The sequence below is a fragment of the Eretmochelys imbricata genome, chromosome 7 (genome assembly GCF_965152235.1).
Source record: "Eretmochelys imbricata isolate rEreImb1 chromosome 7, rEreImb1.hap1, whole genome shotgun sequence".
NCBI classification, from domain to species: Eukaryota; Metazoa; Chordata; order Testudines; family Cheloniidae; genus Eretmochelys; species Eretmochelys imbricata.
The window spans coordinates 54,120,997-54,138,885 of NC_135578.1; the positions used below are offsets into that span (position 1 = coordinate 54,120,997).

The 17,889-nt window shown below is 45.0% G+C and overlaps 1 protein-coding gene across 3 annotated transcripts in view; it reads left to right on the forward strand.

The window, feature by feature from the left end:
• Positions 1-2,852: 2,852 nt before the first annotated feature.
• The window catches only part of ZSWIM8 (zinc finger SWIM-type containing 8), a 135,055-nt gene continuing 120,018 nt past the window's right edge, over positions 2,853-17,889 (forward strand). The window contains exon 1 of one of the 3 annotated variants that reach the window (XM_077821281.1): positions 2,853-4,312. In XM_077821281.1, coding sequence (XP_077677407.1) covers positions 4,135-4,312 — 178 coding nt within the window. In that variant the 5' untranslated portion in view covers positions 2,853-4,134. The remainder of the gene's footprint in view (positions 4,313-17,889) is intronic. The other 2 variants (XM_077821280.1, XM_077821282.1) reach the window with 2 other exon arrangements.

Consider the following 17,889-nt stretch of genomic DNA (forward strand, 5'->3'; position numbering starts at 1 on the left):
CACAGAGTTACTGCATGGGAAACAGATAAATACTAAACTGAACATTGCTGGATTGTTGAAGGCACGACCTCATGCCGCAAACGAGGATGAGGTGAGAAAAACAGTTGAACAGAACCAAGCAAAGTCTAAGGCTTTCACAGACAAGTGGCGGGGTGCTAAGGAACCAAAGTTTGAGTGTGGTTCCTTCGTTAGAATATGAAAACCTGGAATTTTACGCAAAGGGGATCGTAAATTCACAGCTCCTCTTAAAATCATAGAGAAGAAGGGACCTTACACCTATTGACTTTCTGATGGGCAGGTATGGAATGCTTCTTATCTTGCACCTGCCTACGCACCAAGGGGAGACTATGCTAACACCCAGTCTGCATTGGATGACTTCACCATAGTACAAACACAACAAGACATTGCACTGGAACCGGGACTTGAGAGACGGCCTGTCAGACCCAGACGACCACCTGTCTGCACTAGAGACTGTGTTATGTAGTATCTACAGTGTTTTCAGTGTAATATTTCTGTCAACAGTATAGTGTCTTGTTTCATATTTGTTCCTGTAGTTAGAACAACAATGTTTATTTTAATTGGGAGAGTTTCTTGAGAGAGGAGGGAATGTGGTGTTTAGATGCTGCTTGTAATTATTAGAATTGGGAGCACTGGCTTTTGGGAGTCTGAAAGGACAGGAAACAGGAAGGAGTGGGGAGGAGTTGAGAGGCTGGGAGAAAGCTACCGAGGGTGCAGCAGCAGCTTGTTAAAGAGGTTTCCACTTTGAAAATAAAGTCCTTTTGAAGCTTGTTAGCACCTTGACTGGTTGATACAACACATGTGTGTAAGGTACTGGCCACTGACTGTGTCAGAGCAGCCACCTGAGCAAAAGGAGCTCACAAAACAGTGACACGACTGCCTGTCCTGAGGAATTCCAACAGTATAGAGGGCCTTTCCCACCCAGCACAGAATTGGATCTATGCCCCATCTTCCCATGTACACATGAGCCTGCTTGCAAGGGGTTACCCAGAGTGTATTGCACTTTTGGGGAGGTGGATCTTCCTTCTTCAAAAGCAGTGAGGCCTAGGTGTCCTGTACCTTGGCTGCTGCAAGACCCATAGAGGCCTTGGATGGAGATGCAAGTTAAAGCATCCCAGGAAAGTGGGTGAGTTGCATTTTTCAAGGCTGGGCCTGTATCTGGAGTCTGACCCTCTCAAAAATGGGGGCCAAGATCCAGACTTGGGACCTTATTCAAAGATAAGAGGGGAGGGAAGCCCAAAGCTGATAGAAGGGGAGAGAATGATGGGGGAACGTGCACCAATTTTGTACATATAACAGGAGGGAAAGCAGCATCAGCAGAGAGATCTGGCAGGAGCTGGGTTTGAGAGGCATTTATTAAGTGATTGCTAGAGGGGTGCAGCTGAGTGGGAGGAGTGAGGATGAGCAAAAGCCTCAGGATTCAGCAGGGGTGGAGGAGTGGAGAGGAAGCAGTGCTCCTCTCCCTGTGCTTTGGGGAGTTCTGCCAGCACCTGGCCCTGAACAGTCTTCAGTGGGAACTGCCCACATGTGTCCTGCAGGGGATAAGCTTTCCCTGCTTGTATTGGGTGGGGGCAGCACCTGCTCTCCTCCACCCCTTGGGTGTTCTGGGTCACCCTCACTCTGAACTGTTAGCTGGTAGAAGACTACAAATCGCAGCATGCACTGTGAGCTCTCCCCACCCCCAACTACATATCCCAGCATGCTGTGTGAGAGCCCACTCCCTACAGGAACTACACATCCCAGCATGCAAGGTGAGCGCCTCCTGTAGGGTAACCTGGTGTCCGCTTTCCAACCAGAACACCTGATCAAAAAGGGACCCTGGTGGCTCTGGTCAGCACTGCTGACCAGGCCGTTAAAAGCCCGGTCGGCGGTGCTGCTGCAGGGCTAAGGTAGGCTAGTCCCTACCCGTCCTGGGGCACTGCACTACGCCCTGGAAGCGGCCAGCAGGTCCAGAGCCTAAATGGGGGGCCCCCCACTCCTATTGGCTGGCAACCGGCCAATGGGAGCTGGGGGGCGGTGCCTGCGGGTGAGAGCAGCACATGCCACAGAGCCTCCTGCCTCCCCCTCCCCCCCACCTAGGAGCTGAACCTGCTGCGCCACTGACCGGGAGCTGCCCGAGGTAAGCCCGTGCCCCAGCCCTGAGCCCCACCCATACCCTAGAGCCCGTACCCCCAGCCTCACCCCATTGCCCCCTCCCACACCCTGAAGCCCTCATCCCCAGCCCAGAGCCCTCACCCCCTCCTACACCCCCAAACCCTGCCTCAACCTGCAGCCCCTTCCCGCTCTCTGAATCCCTCGGCCCCACCCCCCAGCCTGGAGCCCCTTCCGGAACCCCAAGCCCCTCATCTCTGGACCCATCCCCCAGCCCAGAGTCCTCACCCCTCCCACACCCCAACCTCCTGCCCCAGTCCAGTGAAAGTGAGTGAGGGTAGGGAAGAGCAAGCCACTGGGGAGGGGTGTTGTGAGCAGGGGCAGGGCCTCGGGGAAGGGGCAGGACAGGGGCGAGGCCTCGGGGAAGGGGCAGGGCTAGGGCCTTCGGTTCTGTGTGATTAGAAAGCTGGCATTCGTTGCCTCCCAACCTACAGAAACTACACATCCCAGAATGTTGGGGAGCGCCCCCTCTCCCTACAAGAACTACATATCCCAGCAGGCCATGTGAGGACCCCCTCCCTATTGGAACTACACGTCCCAGCATGCACTGTGAGCCTCCCCTCCCTATAGGAACTACACATCCCAGAATGTCTGGTGAGGTGTTTTCCTCCAGCCGGTGGGGACTGCCAGTCCCAGCATGCACGCGGGCCCCGTGGCATGCTGGGACTGGCGGTGTCCGCGGGGCGAACGGCTGCGAGCGGAAGCCGGAAGCGGCGCGGCGGAAACGGGTCCCGGCTGGAGGGGGGTCGGCAGGTGATACTGGGCAGCGCAGAGCCATCTTACCCGGCCGGGGACGGGAGTCCGGCCGCTGCCTGCGCCAGGAGAGGAGCCGGGACCGGGCTGCGGCAGAGCCTGCGCGGGGAGCCGGGGCCATGGGGCGCTAGGGACCGGCAACCCGGAGCCGCGCGGTCCCAGCCCCGGGAGGCGGCGGCAGCTCCCCGTTCGTGTCCGCCAATCGCTGGAGCGGCGCCCCCGCACTTGCCCGCCGGCCCCATGGGGCAGGAGACGCTGCCAGCACTCTGGTAGCCACCCCCGGGACACCGCTTCTTCTCCCCCCTTGGGGCACCGCGCCTGCCCTCCAGCACCGCCTGGGCAGCCCCCCTCGGCCACTGACCCCTGGGGGCACCGCTCCCCCACCTCCGGGCACTGACCGGGGGTACCACTCCTTTCCTCTCTCCCCCAGGCACCGACCCCAGCGACACGGCTCCTTTCCTCCCCCGGGCACCGACTCGGGCACTGCTCCTCCGCAGAGCCCTCCAACCTTCCCCTGCCCAGGGCGCTGCTTTTCCCTTCGCTCTTCCCCCTAGCCCTGGGGCTGCTTCACCGGCGACGCGCCCCCTGCCTCCTAGGCAGTGCGTGAGAACCACCCCTCATTCCGACCCCTCACGAGAACAGGGGAGGTTTTACATCCATTCAAACGCAGAGAAGTGTCCCACCCTACCCCCCGCTACCTTTTTTTGTGATGGGGAGTTTTTTGTTTTTTTTTTTGCACTTGTTGTGAGAGAAAAGCACAATCTCAGGGAGACCTGAATCTATAGTGAAACTTAAAAGAAACAAACCACCCCTTCCCCCCCCCCCCCATCAGACTCTCCAGGTCACTTGCAGCTGAAACCTTCAAACTTTTCTGTGTCTGTCAGACGCATGTCTGTGTCAGGGCTGGAAGCATCAATCAACAGACTAACCAAGTCCTGGGGTTTAAGTATGTTTTGTGGACATAAAAGTTTTTAAACTTTTTAAAGAACTTGGTATCTTTGGGATTTTTATGAGTTTCCCTTATTTTATGTCACTTTCCTGCTCTCCCTGCTTGAGACAGCTGTTGCTTTGTTTTTTCCCTGGTGTTGTAGTACAGGGACCTGAGTGGAGCTGGACTTTTAATTCTTGATAAAAGTTGTCCTGGAGTCACGTTCATCCGTCTGTCTGAGTGAGCAGATCTGTCCCTTTCCTTCCTCGTGTCTATTGGATGTGATGGAACTCATGTTTGCAGAGTGGGAGGACGGGGAAAGGTTTTCGTTTGAAGACTCTGACCGCTTTGAGGAAGACTCCCTTTGTTCCTTCATCTCTGAGGCAGAGAGCCTTTGCCAGAACTGGAGAGGATGGAGGAAGCAATCAGCTGGACCCAATTCCCCTACTGTCAAAATGAAAGGTGAGAGCACAGTTTCACTGGGATGTTCTGGGAATTTGAGTGAAACTTCTGGGCCATGTGGGGATGGGGAAGCATGTAGACATGTTGGAACCATCCAAGGCATGAGCCAAAATCAGTTGCCTAGTAGGGGTAGCTTGTGAGTAGAGGTTGCACAAAATTGTGCTAGAAACTTGGATGCAATGATGGTTGCCTATTGGAGGAGATTGTTAATGCGGGTTTTCTGTAGTGCTTTTCTGTCTCAGACCATGTTTGCCAAAGCTGTTCTTGGGAATCTGGAGGGAAAAAAACAAAACCTACGTTGCAACAAGCAAGGTGCATACTTCAATGGGAATAATTAGTCACAGGCTCCCAGTTGTGTTTCACTGAATAAACTGCTACATAAAGATTGTCTTACTACAACAAACGCTCTAATGAAGTTGTGTGTTGGCTTCCCCCCCAACCAGTTTGTGTACAGTAGTCCATTTTCATGTTCACTCTTCTGTATTTCATTTTATCCTTCTAGTGCCTGTAGCAAACTTTCAGCAGTAGCTGTTGAGCAGGCAGGTATGGAGACCTTATTGCAAGGAGTGACTGAGCTAGTACAGTAGTGTGTCAGCTCTGCCCCAAAGTTGATTATATTCCTGCCCTACTGACAGTTATCCCCTTCTGGCTGGAGAAAGCCTAATATACCGTACCAGCCTCCAGAAACTGATTTCCAAATAGTGGTAGCTGCTAACTTTTTGTCTGAGCTGATATGCGTTTGTATTAAACCATTTTATTGAACAATTGTATTAAATCACTTGTCTCAAGTGACTTTACCTCACAATTCAGGTACTGATCATACTGAATAGAGCCAGGCATAATGCTAGCAGAGCTATTTCAACCTTGCTTACATAATGACCATTTCTCTTTGTCCTGTGTCCCTCCATAGCTCTGTCAATCCCCATTAATTCTGACCTGTGTGACCTCACCTGCTTTTCTATTACTGCACTCCCCACAGCTCTGCACCTTTATCCTGAACTATGGCACTTACTGCTTTTCCAAGCCTAGGTCCTTCTTGAACAGAGAATGTTGTTTGTAATACGTTGTGCTGAAATATGGTAGTTTTGTGATGTGCATAAATGTCCGCTTGGGATTAGATTAGGACAAGAAAATGCATTTTACTTTGAACCATCATCTTCACATGACAGCCTAATTTTTCTCTGCTTAGTGAACTTGAACACTGGCACTAGTCCAGGATATTTAACCTCCTTTGTCTCTCTCTGCTGAGTGTCATGGGGCTATGAACAATGACGGGGAAGGAAAGGAGCTTGGAAATCTTGCAGAATGAAAGTGCAAGCTGGATGTTTTTTTGAGGTGCTGCTGTCATGATACATTTTGGTTTCAGTTATTGAACGCTCCCAGGTAAAATGAATAAGGAATGGTAGCACCATGAAGTATCTAGCAAAGCCACATTATACTGAGATATAGACACCAGCGCCCTGTTCAAAGCAGCATATAGACAACATGGCTCTTTTGTTTTTGTATGTTTCACTTTAAATCTGGTTGCACACGCTGAGGCACTGAAAGAGAAGGTGTTGTAGAGCTGAAAAAGTCCCAATGCAGAGAGGAAAGTCCCCTCTAGCTCTACAAAGATAGGGGTGTGAGACTGGTCCATGCAGGGTCAGGGGTCAGATTGTAGGGAAAAAAAGGTGGAGGTACTCTTTCAAACTCTGCCCACAAAATAAGGGCTGTCCACGAGTCGCCAAAATGAGGCAGTGTTCACCACAGATTGTGCAGATATTCAAAATACAATTGTGTGTGCTGCTGGACTCTCTTGATTTCTGCTCCCCTTCAGTGGGGCTTGAATATTCATTCCCATGGGCTCTTCTGGGATACTTTGACATGGTTTCTTCTTGACTTAGTTGGAAAGAAGTGGTGATATCTCCCAATTGTCATCCACTGGTGGCACCAAAATGAGAGAGCCACTCAAAGTCAATTGTGCAGATCTGTGATCCTCGCTCTCCTTTCTAACATGAAAAATAAAATGGTTGAAATATATAAATTATCACTAAAGCCTTATTGAGAGGAATGGGGCAGTTCACACTTCTGAGAGCGAAGGTTCCAGGCTTTCTGCAAATTCACATGGAGAGCTGTACTGGTTATACTTGGTTCACATTTCTGAGGTTTTCTTTGCAACCATAACTACTAGAGACTTACTTTTCTTTTAAATGGAAACTGATATTCTGGAGAACAAGACGGTAACTTCAGAGAGGTGCTAGTTCTGCATACGGTGTGTGCTGGCTGTTTCTAAGCAGTACTCAAGGTTAATCTGTGAAATGTAAAACATGCGCTGTGTTTCACTTCATAAGCATATTTATTCATCTAACACAGAGGTACATCGTTTAAAGAAATGAAAAGCACACACAAGAACACAGCATAATTAGGGCATTTGGTAGCAAATGGAGACTGGATTTTCCTGAGAGATCCACTGTGTTACTGGAAACAGAGTAGTTCAGTCCTTTTTATGCTCACTCAATCCACCTACCCTGAGGCTGAACGTAGAAGTGTAGGGCTGGAAAGGACCCTGTAAGGTCATCAAATCCAGCCCCCTGCACTGGGGTAGGACCAAGTAAACCTAGGCCAGCCCTGGCAGGTGTTTGTTTAACTTGTTCTTAAAAACCTCCAATGATGGGATTCCACAACCTCCTTTAGAAGCCTATTTCAGAGCTTAACTATCCTCACAGTTAGGTTGGATATTAGGAAAAACTTTCTAAGGTTCCCTTGCTGCAGATTAAGCCCAATACTAGTTTTAGTAAAAAGAAAAGGAGTACTTGTGGCACCTTAGAGACTAACCAATTTATTTGAGCGTGAGCTTTCGTGAGCTACAGCTCACTGAGTGAGCTGTAGCTCACGAAAGCTCATGCTCAAATAAATTGGTTAGTCTCTAAGGTGCCACAAGTACTCCTTTTCTTTTTGCAAATACAGACTAACACGGCTGTTACTCTGAAACTAGTTTTAGTGGACATGGGGAAGAATTAATCTCTCTCCTCTTTATGACAACCCTTACCATATCTGAAGACTGTTATGAATGCCCCCCCCCCATCCCCCGTCGTCTTTTCTCAAGACTAAACGTGCCTATTTTAACCTTTCCTCACAGGTCAGGTTTTCTAAAGCTTTGATCATTTTTGTTGCTCTCCTCTGTACTCTCTCCAGTTTGTCTTATTGTGGCACCCCAAACTGGACACAGTACTCCAGCTGAGGTCTCAGCGGTGCTGAGTAGAGTGGAACAATTACCTTCTGTATCTTGCATACAATACTCCTGTTAATACAACCCAGAATGGGATTAGCCTTTTTCAACACTGGATTACATCGTTGGCTCATGTTCAATTTGTGATCCACTTTAACCTTGAGATCTTTTTCAACACTACTATTGCCTAGCCTGCTAGTCCCCAATTTGTATTTGTGCATTTGATTTTTGTTCTTCCAGAGTGAAGTACTTTGCACTTGTCTTTATTGAATTTCATCTTGTTGATTTCAGACCAATTTGTCAAGGACAGTGTGAACTCTAAAGTCCTCACACCAACCCCCAGCTTGGTGTCTTCCGCATATTTTATAAGCGTACTCTTTGCTCCATTATCCAAATCATTAATGAAAATATTAAATAACACTGGATCTGGGATAGACCTCTCTGGAATTCTGCTAGATACTTACTCCCAGTTTGATAATGAACCATTGGTAACTGCTCTTTGAGTACAATTTTTCTGTCAGTTATGCACTCTCTTCTGGTGATTTAATCTAGACCATGTTTCCCTACTCTGATGGGTGGTTGTGGAGGAATATTTGAACTTCTCCAGTGTGCTTTAAGGACTCATAGCTGTACTGCTTTTTCAGGAATGTTTAGGTGTACTGAATGCTCATACATCAGAAATTTAGGATAGTTACACCTGCTAAACTCTCATAGCATTTTAATTGCTCAATATGAGCAAGTGGCAAAAAGACCTTCTTGTCATACTTTCTCTGTATTCTGGGATGGCATTTTCAGCAGTCACACAATGTGTTTTTGCTTTCTTTTCAGATAGTAGAATCAATAACGTTAAGTAGGAATCCATTTTGTCCCCTGTATGGATGCTAATACTTGTTGAATCTACACTAGCACTCATTAATTCAGCTGAACAGGTAATACAGTAACTCCTCACTTAACGATGTAGTTATCTTCCTGAAAAATGCGACTTTAAGTGAAACAATGTTAAGTGAATCCAATTTCCCCATAAGAATTAATGTAAATGGGGTGGGGGGTTAGGTTCCAGGGAAATTTTTTTTGCCAGATAAGACTATATTTGTCTGTGTGTGTAATACACACACAGTATAAGTTTTAAACAATTTAATACTGTACACAGCGATGATGATTGTGAAGCTTGGTTGAGATGGTGAAATCAGAGGGTGGGATATTTCCCAGGGGATGCCTTACTGCTAAATGATGAACTAGCAATTGACTGAGCCCTCAAGGGTTAACTCGTTGTTAATGTAACCTCACACTCTACAAGGCAGCAGGAATGGAGGGAGAGGAGACAGCATGGCAGACAGAGACACACACCCTGTGTGTGTGTATGTGAGAGAGAGAGATGCGCATTTCCCCTTTAAGTATGCTGACCCACTATTAAGTACACTGCCTTGTTAAGTTAATCAGCAAGCTGAGACCACAGCTGCTGCCAGGAAGCTCCCTCCATCCTAAGCCCTGTCGTGTGTCCCCCTGCTCTATGGAGATGGGGTAAGCGGGGAGCAGGAGCAAGGGGGAGGGGAACACCCTGACATTAGCCCCCCCCCCCCCCAGCAAGTAGGAGGCTCCAGGGAGCAGCTCCAAGGCAGAGGGCAGGAGCAGCACATGGCAGTGGGGAACTTAGGAGAGCGGGGAGCTGATAGGGGGGCTGCCGGTCCATCCTGGACAGAAACGTGTAGTGTTCTTTTCTGAAGTTCATGTGCTGTCCCTTATGTTTTACTGCTCTCCAAACTGGAGAGGTCTATTGAGGTATCTGAGGTATTGTCTGTGGTGTACTATATACAGATGTAGAAGAACTTGGGGGTGGTGATATTTAAAATACGCACTGCATAGCCTGCTGCTGTGGTGCAGCTTTTTACTAGCGTATTGCATGGCCTGAACTTACTACTTCTATTTTGTTTGTGTTGTGGGAAGAGGGGTTTTTGCAAGTAACCCAGTCTTTATGCATATAGAATACACAAGATACAACACACCTGCTCATCATGTCCGAACTGGTTAATCAAATCTGTCCATATAGAACTGCAAACATTATAATGTACTACTGCTCCCAAATATATTAACAGAGCAACTGTTAAAAACCTGGTGGCCAGAGTGCAAAAGCCACACGTAAACACTCAGCGAAAGTTTACAGTAAAGTAAACCCTTTAAAAACTAGAGAAAATACCACAAAAACACATGATCTGATGAGAGATAATATACTGCTGAAAATAGGTCTCCTCACATGATGATGTTAGGGGGAGGACTCAGATGCTAGCAGTATGTAGACTTCTCTAGACCAGTGTTTCTAAAAAAAATAGTCCATGGACTGGCACCAGTCCCTGAGATCTCTCTGACACAGTTTAGGAAGGCAGCAGGCTAGTCCCTGGTATCAAAAAAGGTTAAGAAACATTGCTCTAGACTATCAGTCAACCCAGGGAATGTTGTTTCACCTGTTTTGTGGTGGGTATTGCAGGTGTCAGTGGCTCTTTAAATAGCAGCAAGGTAAACTAAAGTTAATTAGGAAACAGTTCGTGGATTATTAGAATAATTGCAACTATGGAATAAGCTGTATGGGGAGGTTATGGAATCACCAGCGCTGTAGAGAGTATAAGCGAGGCATTAGGTATTATTTTGTCAGGATTGGTTTTTTCCTGTGTTTGTAGTGTGCCTAGAACTGGGGGGCTTGGTTTATGACTAGATTCCCTAGACACTAAAGTAACACCACTGGTTTACAATTACTGTAATAATCTTCAGTGCAGAAATGTGGGCCACAGAAGCAACACAGAGTTCTTTCCCAAACTCAGCATTTTGCTTTTGTGATTCAGATGGTACCCAGTGATATCTCCATCTTTTAGGAGTCTTTTCCTATTAGGTGAATAACTATCTAAAGCATATGCCTGCCTCTTCACCTGCATTATACTCTGCACCCCCTTTAGAAGCCAAAAGTAATTATTTCCAGGCTCCCTTGAGACCATTTAGTGTGTGTGTGTCTCTCTCTCTCTCCCAAGAATGAGAACAGGAATGAGATCATAAAAAGTTTAGTGGGGAGAGGTTTGATTTTTTTTTTTTTTTACTAACTACCATTGGGTTGGACATTGGAAAAACTCAGATATAACCCTCCCCCTAAAATTACACATTTTGATTCCCTTTCTTTCACTAGTTTCAGAGTAACAGCCATGTTAGTCTGTATTCGCAAAAAGAAAAGGAGTACTTGTGGCACCTTAGAGACTAACCAATTTATTTGAGCATGAGCTTTCGTGAGCTGTAGCCTCATTTGGCAGCTGCCTGCTTTGTCCACTGCTTGCAGGAAGAGCAGCCCGTTGCAGTGAGCTGGTGGGGGCTTGGAACCAGGGTGGACCAGCAGCTCCCTATCAGCTCACTGCTCCCCTAAGTTCCCTGTGCGGCAGCCGCCCAGCAGGCTGTCAATTGCTGGCAGTTCAGCTGTCCCTCCCCCCACTAGCATGTGCTGCTCCTGCCCTCTGCCTTGGAGCTGCTCCCTGGAGCCTCCTGCTTGCTGTGCGGGGGGGACAACTAATGTCAGGGTGCGCGTGCGCACACACACACAGTCTCTGTCTGCCATGCTGTCTCCTCTCCCTCCATTCCTGTTACCTTGTTAATGGAGCCTCACACTCTACAACGAGTTAACCCTTGAGGGCTCAGTCAATGGCTAGTTCATCATTTAGCAGTAAGGCATCCCCCTGGGAAATATCCTACCCTCTGACTTCACCACCTCAACCAAGCTTCACAATCATCATTGCTGTGTACAGTATTAAATTATTTGTTTAAAACTTATACTCTGTGTGTGTGTGTATATATATGAGTCTTTTGTCTGGCAAAAAAAAATTTCCCTGGAACCTAAGCCCCCTATTTACATCAATTCTTATGGGGAAATTGGATTCGCTTAAAGTCGCATTTTTCAGGAACATAACTACATCGTTAAGTGAGGAGTTACTGTATTTAACCTATGCTCCTGTGCATAGCTTGTTTCCCATTGGTAACAGCAGAAGCGGTGTTATCTTTGTCAGTTTCATTCTGCTGGGCCACTGGTATGATCTGGTGCTGTGGGCATGGAGAGCAAGGAGAGACTAATTATATTGCTGTCACAGCCACAGCTAGTCCAGCTCCTGCCCCCAGCGCATCCCTGGGTCACCAGTTAGAATAGCAGTGTGGAACTAACAAAGACCTGCTACTGCTCTGATGGTTACAAATATAGATATGGGAACATGTGATTCCTCCCTCCATTAAAACTGTGTGAGGGGCGGTAAAGCCATGACTTTTGCTGCAGTGAGAAGAGCTTCTACTATGTAAGAGTTTCCCAGGTGATTTATTGAATTTCAACTTCTAGGTTTGCTAAGCCTGTTCTCAAAACAGCTAACCTTTCTAAAATGAAGATGAATATTTTCAACTCTCTCAGCTGATCATTAGTGATGTTACATGTAAATTGTTCTGTCCCCAAAAGCAGTTATTTGGCTCCTTAAAACTTCCAGACTTGGTTCATCTCCAAAATGGCTTGGTGGATTGATGAGACTAAAGTGGCAATAGTCCAAGTTATACAGATCTGTGTTCTGTATTTGCACTGTCTCTGGTTCAAATGTGGTGAATGTAATCTGCTTCAAGAGCCAGTGGTCAAATGCAACATACTGTGACAATTTATAACTTTGGAACTCCAGTTCAGTTTGAAGAAGAGCAACAAAACCAGAAGATGTTACATAAACAGTGTACAGAGAAACATTACTTTTTTGTACATTTTTCATGCAAGCTGTGCCTCCCAGAATGCTTTAGTTAAACAGAGGAATTAGGAAGACAAAGCAAGGGAGGTTTTCAGGTGAGATTTGAGAAAGTAAAGGCTGTTCCACTTACCAGGTAGCTGCAGAAAAGGCTTTCGTGTCAGTAGTGGCAAGACTGAGGAGGGACCTGAAGCTTTGCACTGCCTCACTGAGAAGAATAGTTAATGTGTGTGGATCACTTTGTTCTTAAGGTGTGGTAACCATATTGTAGTTACCTTAATGTGTCAGCAAATGCATGCTTAGTATAATGACTTAAATATTCAAAGTGTTTTTTTCCTGAAATACTGAAGTACCATATGAAAACAGCTATTCGGTATCACTGAGCTGAGGCATATAGGCTGCTATGATGTCTAGGGTTTCTTTTTAAAATATATGTATAATTAAGGGTTACTGTATAGGATATTAATGAAAACTGAGATGCCCTGACATGTTTTCATATATGCTCAGAGTTGAAGGTAGTCCTAAAGGCTCATAGTAGGTAGTTGGCATGGATGTCATGTAATGCTACTGATTAGTCTCTAGTCCATACTAGGTTTTTGATTGCTCCTAGGTGCTGGATGATAGTATTTTTACTTGTTTGCTGTGGAAAAAGATACACACAAGCTCTGGAATACACACCTAAACATATTTTAAACTGCCTTCACTAAATAAGGACACTCCACTAGAGAGAGAGCTCGCATCATAGAACCTGCTTCAGTACGGGCGGGCAGGGACGGGACCCCCTAACTGCTCACCTCTAGTTGTCCCTGACCACCTCACACTAGAACCCAAATGTAGTATCACAAAAAAATTACAACTCATACTTGAGGAGGATTGCATCCTGAAATAAATCTTTCCCAAACTCCCTCGTCTGGCCTTCAGACAACTTCCCAACCTCTCCAAACTCATCATCAGAAGCAGGCTCCCCACAGAGCAGGACCCACCAGCTCAAAGCGGCACCAGACCCTGCCAGAATAACAGATTCAAAACCTGCCGATGTATCTCGACTGCTACGATGATCAATACCCTCCACAACGCACCTTTCAAGATCCATGGGTCCTACATGTGCCTATCACAACGTGGGGTGTATCTCATCCCGTGCACTAAATGTCCCCAAAACAACAGCTATGTGGGTGAAACGAGGCAATCACCACACTCTCGAATGAACTCGCACAGGAAAATGATAAATGGCAAAAACACCCAATCACCTATGAGTGAATACTTTTCACACATTTTCGTTCAATATCTGACCTCTTAGTCCTGATCCTCAAAGGAAACCTGTGCAACACTTTCAAAAGACAGGCCTCAGAGCTTAAATTCATAACTCTGCTGGACACTAAAAACCTCGGATTTAGCAGACACTCTCTTTTTACAGCTCATTACAGTAATGTGCAACGTACCCTATTGTCTGCTAACCTTTAATTGCCCTTTTCATTTTAAGTAGTCTCCTACAGCATGTATGAAACCCCTATGCTAAACAATCTGCCCTGCCTTGTATTTAGCTCAGATGCTCTGTTTACTTTCTCCAAATCGGACAAAGCGCTCTGTAAAGCTTGTCCCTTCCACCAACAGAAGTTGGTCCAATAAAAGATATTCCCTCACCTATGTTGTCTCTTTCATATCCTGGGACCAACACAGCTACAACAGTGCTACAAACAGAAAGATAATCAAACAAGCAAAATGTTAAAAAGGAATATGAAGCCACTGGAAGACTTGCAGCAAAATTGAAGAAATGAGAAAAGTGCACAGGAAGGATCAATGAGTGCTCCCCAGAACGATTGTGCGGATGACACCTGGGTATTCCTGGGAGATCTGGGAAGGCCACTACCTGAACTGATCATGACAAGACACGTTATCGCTCCATAGTTCATATTGAAGCTGGCTTTCTATTATAAACTTGATTATTCTTGCACTTGGACACACACAAGCACTCACTCTCTCTCTCTCTCGCTCATTTGTTTCATATTATAAATATCATGACATTTCATGGTGTCTTATCAGAGGGTGGGTATTTTTATGAAGACTTGGAGAAATCATACAAATATCTTGGATTTCAAAATTTCCACTGTTTAACTTAGTTCAAAGGGTTTTATGAGGCTTTTTTTGTCTCCCCATATCTCAGAAGTAGCCTGTCTTAACAGTCAAAACTGATTTATCTTTTGGTGCTTGAAGTGTAAGAATGTCTTTTAGTATGATTTCAAGGGTTATTATAGTAATTAAAAACTTACAACTCATTTCACACAAATACTGAAATCTGTTTAAGCCTAAAATCCAATTATAAAAGTTACTTAAACGGTTTGTCATGGTAAAAAAGCGAATGTTGCAATTTTAGTTGAAACCGCCTTAACCCATTCATCCCTTTCCAACCCCCCCCCGCAAACCCAAAATGAATGGCACACATTTTATCAAATAGATTAGGTTAAACAGTCTTTCCTTTGATTGAATTGATCTTTAACATTTTTAAAGAGGAATATACACAGAATATTGATACAATTATTATCGAAATAGCACTGGGTCTTGTTTTGATAAAGCATGTTATACATAATCTAAATTATCTCTTGTGAAGCGCTGTGCTCTGGAGAAATGGGTGGCAGTCAAGAGGCCCTGGTTCTCGCCAGGACTTGTGTGGCCTGGGTTGAGTTGCTTTTTTCTCAGTTTCCTGAACAGTAAAATAGCCATACTTATTTACCCACCTCACATATATTTTGTGAGGCTTAATTAGCTAATGACTGTATAGGGCTTTTAACACAAAGTACTAAAAGCGCTAAGTATCACTAGATTTTCTGTCTTCTCTAAGCACACTTTTCTATAGAGCATTAGGACGTTTTGCAGAAGCAAACTGCTTGTTAAAACTTAGACAGCCTAGCAACTTTATCTTGGCTTTTAGATGACCGCACTAAAAAAAATTCAAACAAGAACATTTTGTAATCGAACAGTTTAAATTAGGAAAAGTCAAATTAATTTTAAAGCATAAGCACTATTTTGGCAAAGCTATCAACTGATTTCTTTATATCTTCCAAAAGCCTTAAGTTGCTGAATAGATTCAGTGCCCTGGGGAATTTCTAAATTCTCCAGGTCACAGGAAATTAGGAGAAGCCACTAATTTTATCAGCTGTTTAAAGTTTAGGGGATGTGAAAGGAAATTGACTCATCCGAGCCAATGAAGTACTTGCATTTAAAATTAAGTGCTTACGATTTTCGTTGCAAAAATATTTCACTGGCTCAGCCAGGAGGTGGTTTCCTATTACTGCCCAAAAACTTGGCTGCGCTTTAAGTCAGTTTATCTGGCTATCAGCTGCTGGAAATTTAAGACATGAGGCAAATGTAGATTCAAAAATTAAGGCAGTGTCCAGTTATGCTCCAAGGAAAAGTGCTGTAGAAAACTTTGTGAATGACACAGTTTCCCAACCTAAAGCTGTTGGGAGCCAGGTGCAGCTGAAAATATTATATGCCCAGCATATGCACTTTCCTAGGTGAACTCCTACAGCTTGGCAAGATCCAAAAATTGAAGTGAGTGATGGGTAGAATAGCAGACACATCTGCTTGTAGCAGCCATGAGGCTCTGGGGTAGGATAGAGAACACTGACAGAGATCATGTGCTTCTCCCTGTAGCACACTTGCCACAGAAGATGGAGCTTCAACTACGATCTAAGGACAGGCTCTTTTCCAGTTGAAGTGGGGAGGGGATCTGGACATTACCTCTAGATGGACCAATATCTTGTATCATTCTTTTGTCTGGGTTTAGTTCTCTATCAGGTGTATGGTAAAGTTTCCTAGCCCCTCTTTGTAAGTGAGAGTGCGGGAAATGGAGAGATTAAGGGAATAACACAGGAAAGAAATAATGTGGGATTTTTGGAACAAGAAATGGTATAAGGGAAGAGTTAGATGTCACAATGCAGTGGGGGGGAGAGAAGTTTTAAAAAAAAAAAGTCACTGAAAAGAATGTAAGAATGCCATGATCTGTTAGACTATAAAGTAAAATTAAGACTGTAAGGAGATGATGTTACAGAAGGAACCTTATCCAGAATTTCCAAGTGTATATAATGAGAATCTCAATGATATAGTCCATCCATCCTGCATGACTTCCAGATGGAAAAGATGAAAAGCAAGAATTGGGTGGGGAAAAACTGGAGTCACAAGTTCTTGCTCCATCTCCTGTGCAATATTGAAACTCCTTCTGCATATATCATGGTCATGCCCCTTCTTTCAGAAATCTTGGTAAGAGATCAATATTGCACTGTGGAATTGCAAGGACTAAAAGGGCTAGTGTTCCAGAATCTAATTTATCAGGGGTTGTTACTTGACTTCCCACCAATAAACTACTGTAAAGAGTTAATTGTGACTCTGTCTGCTAGACTTGTGATTTGGGGGGGTAGGCATGTCTTCACAGTTGGAGATCTAGCAAAGGAATGGAAAAAGTGAGACAGCCTTAACAGTAAATATAGCCAACTTACCATCTGGCCTCTTTTTAAATATATTAATGAAAACAATACTAGCGTGTGGCCAAACCATTCTCAGTGGCATCTTGTCAATTTGTATGAGAGAACCAGACTCTTCCTTGAAGTAAATGTGCTAAGGAAAATTTTGCTGAATCTGTGAATACTGTGTGTGACTTTATGGCATCTTCATGCTTTATTTTTTCCGTATGTTGGACTTACTGTTCAGTAATAAGAAAAGGAGTACTTGTGGCACCTTAGAGACTAACAGATTTATTTGAGCATAAGCTTTAGTGAGCATAAGCTGTAGCTCACGAAAGCTTATGCTCAAATAAATTTGTTAGTCTCTAAGGTGCCACAAGTACTCCTTTTCTTTTTGCAGATACAGACTAACACGGCTGCTACTCTGAAACCTGTTCTCAGTAATGTGAGTTTTCTGTTAAGTGATGGCTATCAAGTAGACTAATCCTTCCATCGTCTAATTTTCTTCTTACCTAAAGAAAATCATCTTTGGTATTGGGAAGTGTTTGGACTAGGCAACTTTCTGAATAGTCTTACCCCTAATTTACAGAATTTCATCTGGTTCATCCCCTGGAGGCCAGTGCAAGGGGATTAGATTTTTCGTGCTTTCTCCAGACTACTTTAAATATTCTAAGTGATATTTCTCCTCTCTTGGGGTACTATTCCACTCTCTCACCTAAATCTCATTCTTTTTTGAGTGTCCTCTGCATATTATCACTCATGGGATGCTCTGACTGGTACAGCCTGAGCAGTAGAACTCAGGCTTCAATGCCTTCCTTATCCTTTCCCTCAGTAAACATCAAATGTTTCTGGGCCAAGGTATAAAAGGGGATGGTGCTCCAGCTGCCTCATTTTCGTTCAGCCAGTCATGGTTGGTAGGAAGTGGAGCTGTTCTGGAATACTGCCAGATCCTCACAATTACTAGTTAGTTTAGTTCGTTATAATTTTAGATTTAACTTACAAAAGTCTTTGGTGCCAAGATGGCATAACCGAAGACAAAAAAGCCCAGATTTAAGAGATGCATTTCATGTCCAGCTGTGTTTCTGGTGTCTGATACACATGCAAGATGTTTATCATGTTTTGAGTGAAGGAAATGTTTGCTTTGCTCCGAAATGTTTGCTTTGCTTGACCTTCATG